The sequence below is a fragment of the Rhododendron vialii genome, chromosome 12a, assembly GCF_030253575.1.
Source record: "Rhododendron vialii isolate Sample 1 chromosome 12a, ASM3025357v1".
NCBI classification, from domain to species: Eukaryota; Viridiplantae; Streptophyta; class Magnoliopsida; order Ericales; family Ericaceae; genus Rhododendron; species Rhododendron vialii.
In genome coordinates, this window is record NC_080568.1 from 9,871,418 (window position 1) to 9,880,067 (window position 8,650).

General features: G+C 38.7%; 2 protein-coding genes and 1 long non-coding RNA gene across 4 annotated transcripts; 1 reads left to right on the forward strand and 2 right to left on the reverse strand.

Annotated features, from left to right (window-relative positions):
- Positions 1 to 304: 304 nt before the first annotated feature.
- LOC131310563 (PLASMODESMATA CALLOSE-BINDING PROTEIN 1-like) lies at positions 305 to 4,549 on the reverse strand. Of its 2 annotated transcripts, XM_058337646.1 has the most exons (5): positions 4,356 to 4,531; positions 2,964 to 3,203; positions 2,621 to 2,657; positions 765 to 962; positions 305 to 717 (listed from the first exon to the last, which is right to left on the reverse strand). In XM_058337646.1, the coding sequence occupies exons 1-5, from the start codon at positions 4,411 to 4,413 to the stop codon at positions 609 to 611; spliced, it is 642 nt and encodes a 213-aa protein (XP_058193629.1). In that variant the 5' UTR covers positions 4,414 to 4,531; the 3' UTR covers positions 305 to 608. The 2 variants fall into 2 exon arrangements, with proteins under 2 accessions (XP_058193629.1, XP_058193630.1); XM_058337647.1 differs by having other exon boundaries at positions 305 to 962; positions 4,356 to 4,549.
- Positions 4,412 to 6,813, forward strand: LOC131309406 (uncharacterized). Its single transcript, XM_058336048.1, has 4 exons — positions 4,412 to 4,443; positions 4,873 to 5,041; positions 6,164 to 6,265; positions 6,356 to 6,813. Exons 1-4 carry the CDS (start codon positions 4,412 to 4,414, stop codon positions 6,440 to 6,442), a joined length of 390 nt encoding a protein of 129 aa, XP_058192031.1. The 3' UTR covers positions 6,443 to 6,813.
- Positions 6,814 to 7,727: 914 nt separating this feature from the next.
- Positions 7,728 to 8,395, reverse strand: LOC131310565 (uncharacterized). The gene is made up of 2 exons (XR_009195260.1): positions 8,271 to 8,395; positions 7,728 to 8,139 (listed from the first exon to the last, which is right to left on the reverse strand). It is a non-coding gene; the product is annotated as an uncharacterized LOC131310565 (long non-coding RNA).
- Between the last annotated feature and the right edge of the window lie 255 nt (positions 8,396 to 8,650).

Sequence of the window (8,650 nt, forward strand, 5' to 3'; positions counted from 1 at the left end):
TCGGAATAGTCAACAAAATCCGATAAGCAACCCAAACCATTTGGAAACCGTCATCTTTCCAATAAGACCTTATAAAATCAAGGATGTTGATCGATTTTGTTACTTCTCTCGGCAATATTGTTGATCGATTTTGTTACTTCTCTCGATTTTGTTACTTCTCTCGGCAATATTCTTTTTGCTCCTAAACACCGAAAGACAGTGCACATAGATATAACACACATATAATTGGACCCCTTGAGAGTAATGGTGAGATTAGATTTTCAAGATTAGTCAATGTGCGGATAAGCTGATCCGAACATTTGAGTTATAAAAAAACATATAGAATACACAATATACTTCTTTAATTGTACATTGGGAAGACACACACATCCCAACTGTAACCAATCACATCCACAGCAACTTTCAGATAGACTAAGCTTTAACTTAAGGTAGATCAATGGGGCAGGCACATTCTCAACAAAACTTCAAAATAAGCTTCTAATGCCTCTAGCTCTGTAGAAAGATACAAAAGGAAAACCCTAATGGAAAGAGATCAATCTACTTCTAAGTTCTACCCTAGTTTTATAGGCCACATCCCCACTTCAAGTAATCAAATTCCCAGAATTTTTTCACCTATAAGAAGGAAAGACAACAAAAAAAAAGCCCTTGGTGCATGGGGAGAGATGTATCCATATGATTCCCTGGTACTCCTCAGAAGAAGCACATGCTTTACCTAAGCTATCGTGGTGAAATCTCAACCGCAAGTCGATCAGGCTCTTGAAAACAAGGGGCCAGAGAGCAACAGGGTTAGGGTGAGAGACCAAAACAAGAGTGTTTTTTGGTGGAGAGTAGTCACAGTGGCCTTGTTGTTTGTGTTGGTTGTGCTTCCACTTCCTGTGGTTGGGCCGAGCCCGAAAACCGAAGGGGTTGTTGGGCTTGTAGATGGGCTGAGTGATGGGGTTGTACTGGTATTTCCTGCCGTGCTGATCACAGAGAATATGGCAACATTAATCAGCAGCAACAATAGACATGTAAGTGCAACTTCAAGCCGTAATCGACATTCGTGTTCAAGTGCTGCTATACAAAGATACTGTTGTATACAGAATGGTGTGGCCTTTTATGGTTTGTTTGTTTCTAGTATCAAAACTTCCACAATCGTGCCACATAAGTTTAAATGTCACCGGCTTAAATGCAACCCCGTTTGTAGGATAATTGCGCCGGTAAATGTATTTCTTTGAAAATGACGACATGCAAAAGAAAGCAAACGAGGACTGAGATGTGAATGGATGACAATGACAAGGAAAAACAGAATCCAAAATCTAGAGTCTAACCCATTAAAGCTATATAGTAGTCAAAACACACATAGAACAAATTAAGCTTTTAGACTAGAGTTAAAGGTGCAGTGGTTTACCAAGTCTTCCACGTTTTTTTGTTGTTGATCATTTCCGCCTTTTTCTTCGACTGTCTGTTTTGTTGTTCTATTCACCTTTAATTTTATAAAGCATGAACTTGTCTTTGCCATTTGACCTCTGTTCCCATGTGAGTAAGGATGCTTAGTTACAACCTCTCAATTGTCACCGCCTGGCCTCTGTTGCTACCACAGTGGCACCTAGCTATAGTGTGGGCAGAGCTAAAGTGTTTGGGTGACAAAGTTGAGCTTCTATGCGATTGTTTTATGGACATAACTTTGGACCATTAAAGGCAAAAGGCAACACCGAACCTCTAGACAGCAGAAGAAGAAGGTAGAAGACTCGCTGCACCTTTAAGCTTTTGTCTAAAACGTATGGGCATACAGGTTTCAAACTCAGTTATGAAATTTTAAGAGGTCAAGTCACAGTTTCAGGATTTGTGCTCTCTCGTTGCAATACATATTTGCCAGAATGATGACACGTATTATCACAGCACTGAATCTAACGAAGGATGAAATTAGAAATCCTGGCAAACACAGCAACTCTGGCTAGTCCGGGGATAAGGTGCTAAGTCGTTAGCCCCCATACCCATACGAGCGGATAAGCTAATACCATGGGGATGGCTTCCCATTCACATTCATGATTCATCACAAAAGCTTCATAAAAGCAAGAGGGATACCACTCAACCAAAGGGACACTTAGTACGAAACAAGTGCAAAGTAATGGGACTAAACTACTAAACTCTCATTTGAGAATGAGAAAAGTAGGTACGAATATCATCCCCAAAAATCCGATGTTCCAATTTTGTGGTTGGAGTACATCAAGACAGATTCTAATGGACATAACATAATTCTAAGAGACAAGCTATGTTACAAGGATCCTCCTACTTATACAAATATCCATGTCAGACGCTCAGGTAATGGTGTGTCCGACACCTTTACTTTGGACATATACCAAGCAAGCACATCTTTCTATATGATTTTTTACTATGAACTATGCGTGAAACTCCTAAATTTTGTATGAAATTGCTTTAAGTTACGACCACTATATATCCAAGAAAATAACATAAACGAAGTAAGAAATTGTGAATATTTTGGTGTAACCCGAGTGATGGAAATTGGATGAAGCAGAGACTTAGATATATACTCACAACCGATACATATACCCTAGTCCATGTAACATAGGAGACAAGTCTATGATCAGGCCATTAAGTCAGAGAAAAGAATGCAAACCTGGGACTAGAAGGATAAACACATCCAGAGATTTGGTCTGCAAATTACAATAACAGAGAGAAAAGAAACATAAGTTCGTAATCAAGTAAAGAAAGGAGATTAACCCCAAGGGTTGGCCTGATGGTCTTGGCCTAGGACTCAAGTGTTTGCTCCATCCTAAGGTCAATCTCAGGTTCAACTCTCCTTGACAACAACTCTTGGGACCATCTTACCCCCACGTTGATGCATATGAAACGGCTTGGGATTAGTCTGAGGTGCGCGCAAACTGGCCCGGGACATCATGCATTACCAAAAATGAAGAGGAAGAAAGGAGATTGACTTATTTAGGGTATCTATCACTTACTAGGGACAGCTTGGGTGGTGATGGCAGTGCCAGAAAAATCACAGCTCCCAGAAACTTGGTTTTTCCTCTGATAATAGCTGTTGACAGCATAATTGCAATGATCCTTGACAGTGACTGGGTTATAACAAGATCCGTTTTGAAGGATGTGAGAACAATCAGCTCCGTTTGCACAAGCATAGTCTATGTCCGTCTGAAGCACTGAGTCACTCAATCCATCTTTACATATGCAGTAAGTCGCAGCTGCGAAACAGATGAAACAAGAAAGATTACTACCTTACGTGCGTGTTTGCGAAAAATTCTACGAAGCATATTTTGAGATTTAACTTTAAAAAAGCAATAGCTAGTGTTTGCGAAAAGTCCCTACTAACAGATTTTTGGATTCTCAGATTCTTGGAGATTGGAAAAAGGTTCAAAAATCTAATTTAAGAGAAGTCAGCTTCTAATAAGGGGGTGTTTGGGAGTCGGGTTTTTTTTTATACAATTTTTAAAGTTTGAATTATGATTAGAATTGAGGAGAAAGTATGTTACGATGCGGAGATGATATGTGCACAATAGACTTTCCAGTGTAGCGTTGGGGGTATAATTTGAATATGTGGTGGATGATGTATGCAGCATAGATTTTCCACCGTATTGTTTGGGGTCATACTCTGAAGAATAGAGTGGAATGTTTTTTGACCAATGTTGTCATTGCCTAGAATAAAATTATAAGTTTTTCAATAATGTCCGGGGTAAAATAGTCTTTTCAATTGCACGCAAAAGGAGCATATCCAAAAGCTACTCTAGAGCTGATTATGAGATTGTGTCGCTAATCTCTCAATTTCATTAATTCATTTCAGCATAATCTATTCTGCAATTTCCTTACAATTACCAAGAATTCCAAAATGTGAAAGTTCGGATCCCAAACATGCCCCTTAAACACTAGGGATATTAATCATAATTCCGAAGCCAAAATAAACAAAAGGTTTATCCATGGAAATCAAAACTAATGCTCTGAAGCTAAATTTGAAACTAGCGACAATCCGAATTCTGTTCTTACGGCTATCGTAAACGCCCCAAACACCCACAAGAAAACAGAGCAAGAAAATAAAGAGATTCATCGCTTCTGATAGGTTTCATATGACAGGGTTTGAATTTAGAAACTAAGATTTAAAATCGGAAAAATATGGTACAGTAGTAATAAAGATCAAAACACCCACCAAAGAAAAAAGGCCAAAAATACAAAGAACTACAGCCATATCTGCTTCAAGATTACCACAAGAGAAGAGAGAGTGCCATTTTGAAACTGGGTAAACAAATGGAAGTAATTATCAAGAACCTACTAAGAAAACGACCCAAATTTTAAAAATAGAAGAAAAAGAAGCAGCAGCAAAGCACAAAATTTCAGGAGCTTACTTGAATGACCAGCCATGGCCAAGAACGTCACTAAACACAGTACAACAACAGCAGCCATGATTTCTGAAAGACTTTTTGTTCAAGATGGGTGAAGTAACACAGAGAGAGAGAGAGAGAGAGAGAGAGAGAGAGTGTGCTCTGTTTGGGGTATGATAGGAGAGTGTCCGTGGCTTTTCTGATTGGAATTTTCTTTAATTATGAAGAGAAGAGAAGAAACCAAGAAAGAAGGGGCCTATCTGATAAGAACGTGTGAGAATGTCAGCATTAACGACTAGTGTTTTGTACATGTGTCGTTATTTGAACGGGGTTACACACTCGTGCACGATTGTAACTTCGACCAATAAAAAGCCAAAAATGCTACAAACACAACAACTCCCACACAACAATTCACACAACCGCTGACGTCAGCATGACGCCATTGCAAAACGACGTCGTTTTGCTATTTTTAAAAAAAAAAAAAAGTCGGGAACATAACAGCGCTTTCTCCTTTCCCTTCTCCTTCCCCTTCCGTTCCCAGTTCGACGATTAACAGAGAAGATCCCTTCCCGGTTCCCCTCCACCACCGGCGACCACCACAACCCACTTCCCTCCACCACCGGAGACCACCGCAACCCAATCCCAGCGCTCCCCCACCGCTGTTGACCGCCATCACCACCGGGCTTCTGGGCACTTCGACCACCACGAAGGTCTCTCTCCTTGTTTCAATTATTACCCTTAACTGAGTTGGTGAAAAAAAACCCTAATTCGAAAATTGGGGTTTCAACTCGAAAATTAGGGTTTAAATTCGAAAATTATTCAATACGTTTCTGTGATACAACTCGAAAATTAGGATTTGTTAGTTAGGATACAACCAGAGATTTATTCAATACGTTTCTGTGATTGCTTGTTGAATCAAATCGATGTTGATGAACTGATGCTGTTTTGATTTTCCTTACTTCTGGTGTTGTTTTGAGGAGGTTCTTCGGACTTAGCTTGTTCTTGGCTGCTGCTGCTATTAGTTTGATTCAATATCATGGATGCCTACTATTTTGATAAGCTCATGGATGCCTATTATGCATGCTGGGTTTTCAGGGTTGCTGCAGTATTAAAACCCCCATCAAGCTGCACTAATTGCAGGTGTTCTAGTACTGAAAAAATGAGAAATTTGTTTACCTAATTGTTCTTAGGCCTAGTAATTTTTTTTTATTTCACCAATGCAGATTTACCCGGGGTTGTTCACTAATGCAGAATGGAAATTGAAATAATTTAATAAATAGCATTTCTCTAGTTTACGTAGCTTCCTTATTTTTCGCAAGTTCGTGATTTCTTGTTGCAAATATTTTCGTAAAAGGAGGCTATGCTGCATCATTCACGCAGTTCCTAACCGAATTCTTAGTTTGCAAATCACAAGAAGTTGGGATTTTCTGCACGTAAAGCCTCATGTGGTAAATTGAATCCTCGCAAAGGGTCAGTCAGGTGTTGGGTCGATTATTGGCATCTTGGACACTGGTTGGTATGGCAATGTAGTTGATGTTGGTTGGTTTTGGCTATTTGGCTCTATTATGGTATGGCAATGCAGCTGATGGTAGTTTTCATGCATTCCTATTTCTTTACTTTTGTTAGTATCTGTGACGACAAATCTGCTTCATGGATTTTGTCTAATGGTACACTCATAATGCTCTCTTTCTTCACTTACAAAAGGGAGAAGTAAAGTCTACGCAACCAATTTTTATGCCTAAAAGAGAAGTGATTTTTTTGTGATCTAAGTGTGAAGCAATACTATCACCTCATAAGGAACTTTCTTAGTGGATTTTCTTTTCCTTCTGCAGATAATTGGACATGTGGGGACTAGGACGCAGCCAGCCCGATACGTTACGCAACATCGCTCTATCCTAGCAAGGCCTACCTACATGCAGCCGAACTCCCAAAATGTAAGCAGTGGAGGGATTTTTACTCTGCTGTCATGTGGTTTTATTCCTAGTAATTTTTGTGTTATCCTTATTGCTCATTGTTATTCTCAGGTTATGGTTGGAAGATTGGGAGGGCAGCTTGATTACATGCATCCAATTCATGTAAGATACGGTCATTGCGTCAAGTTGAAAAGATGAGAGACTATTTTATTGTTTTGGATTCACTTTGAAATATCACACCCGAGCCAGAACAACCATTGCTTATTCCTACTCAAGAAGAGTTTTTGTTTGGAAAAAGCTGCAAGATGATTCATGAGTTCAAACAGAGAGATATCGGCACAAAGATGACTCCGCTTAGCAGTTCAACAACTTCGAGATACCACATGCCGTTGAAAGAGATTGAAGCTATTCAAGAGAATTAAAGGCCAAGAAAATGATCAATTATTGTAATTTGAAATATGAAGTTGTAATTTGTTGGAATATCAAGTTGTAGTTTTGCAAAACCTAACTTCTATTGTAACCTATTTGTGTGACTGTTGTTTTATGGTTTTTGTTGGGAATGGATAATTTGGCAATTAACCTGATGTTGTTGTTGTTGTTGTACTGATTGAGACGCACGACGTCGGACTAGGACCAAAAACAGGAGAAACTATGCCAAAATTTTTCCAGAACCAAATACACTAGCATGATTCTAGTATTGATATTGCTGACTGAATTCACCTTAAAACTTAGTACTATTTTGCTTTGTTGTAAGGTGGTGAATATAGTATAGGTTGGCCAGTTTTGGCTTTTTTTTCCCCGTTGTTTCCTTTGGCTGGCTCTCAAGGTTATACCCTTGGCTATTTTTTTGATGTAGTTCTTTATAAAAGAATGGGATGTATGGCTAATTTGTATCGAAATTTAGTTGGACCATGACCTTATTTAATGGCCTTCTGTTTTGTGGTTGTGTTTTGGACTAAGATTCTTGGCAAGTAAGAAATGTTGGGGGGATTTTTTGACAAGTAGTCCATATCCATGTCACGTCGTGTCCTAATGAATTTTTGGCAAGAAATAGCTATTTGTGGTTGTGCTTTCATTAATGTCCATTAGCTGTTACAGAAGAGGCATTTTCCACATGGTTTAACCAAGTAACAAAATATCATGCTACCATTGGTAATGAATGGAAGAACAGATGCCCCTTTTCAATTCCTGTTATTGTTCCAATGGTGTTTGTGAATCTAGATTTTACACTTCACACACTGCAATATTATGTGTCTAGTATTTTTGCTATCCAAGTTGGCTAAAAAATACCAGTGGTTGAAACTGTCCATAAATAAGCAAGCCAAAATAGAACTTCACTTGGTTGAAACTGTGTTCGTATTGTGTCGTGTCCGTAATCGCTTTCATGGATTAGCCCTTGAAAAAATTTAACATAGTTCCGTTGCTTTATGACCTATCCCGACGTCTTGCGTTAAAAACTTACAATAACAACGACAATCAGATAAAACTGAAATAGATATTGTATATAAACATTCACAATCCAATAAATTTAAAACCCATGCCGGGCCATTCTCATCACAATTATCAATTACATACAAAGTTAGGTTTCTCAAAACTAAAACTTGATACTACAACTAATTCCAACAAATTACAACTTGATATTCCAAATTACAACAAATTGATCATTTTTCTTGGCCTTTGATTCATTTGAATAGCTTCAATCTCTTTCACCGCCTTTTCGAGTTCCCTAACACTGCACGAGAAAGACTGGCCTTGAAAGTCCAATGGGAAGCAAATTAAATGGGCAGAGCATCACTCTGTTTGAGCCCCGAAACCACCCCAAAACTCATGGAATAGGGACTGAAACTTCACTACACTTGTACTGCCTTGGTGCCCTCTAAACATAACAACCGCTCCTGCCAAAAAACCAAATACTTGAAGTTGAAGGGGAATAAGGGATACTTTTGGTTAACACTGTTATCTGTTACTAATGGAGTTTGTTAAATCCTTCAATGACTAAGACAATGGTCCCCAAACAAATACTCACCACCAGCTCCAAGCACCTCCTACAAAATGAATAAGAACTGGTATCAATTGTGAAGGATGTATGAGCTTGATGACCCAAAAAATAATGTATGAGCTATAGAACATGAAAGAAATAGCGCTGTCCACCTTAGTCTTACAGTTATTAGCAAACGAAAATCTTCCGCAATCTGACTTTAGCACTGCTTGCAACTACATGATTATCACGGAAAATACTTTTAAGTTTCATAAAAGTAAGCATCAGATCGTAAGTCACAACTACGGAATACTATCCTCTTAGAAATGGCAATAAGACATCCACAAAAGAAACAAGCTATGGAAATAACTATGAGGATGTTATCAGACTAGTACAACTAAAAGCAAGAAAACCGTCTTTCTAATTTC

Bases quoted from the DNA above. Each gene is read 5' to 3' on its own strand.
- LOC131309406 (XM_058336048.1), top strand. From the start codon at position 4,412: ATGATTTCTGAAAGACTTTTTGTTCAAGATGG. The intron at 4,444-4,872 runs GTGAAGTAACAC...TTCCGTTCCCAG, and splicing joins AGACTTTTTGTTCAAGATGG to TTCGACGATTAACAGAGAAG. The intron at 6,266-6,355 runs GTAAGCAGTGGA...TGTTATTCTCAG, and splicing joins TGCAGCCGAACTCCCAAAAT to GTTATGGTTGGAAGATTGGG.
- LOC131310563 (XM_058337646.1), bottom strand. From the start codon at position 4,413: ATGGCTGCTGTTGTTGTACTGTGTTTAGTGACGTTCTTGGCCATGGCT. The intron at 2,658-2,963 runs GTAAGTGATAGA...TGTAATTTGCAG, and splicing joins CACCACCCAAGCTGTCCCTA to ACCAAATCTCTGGATGTGTT. The intron at 718-764 runs GTTTTCAAGAGC...TCACCACGATAG, and splicing joins CTGTTGCTCTCTGGCCCCTT to CTTAGGTAAAGCATGTGCTT.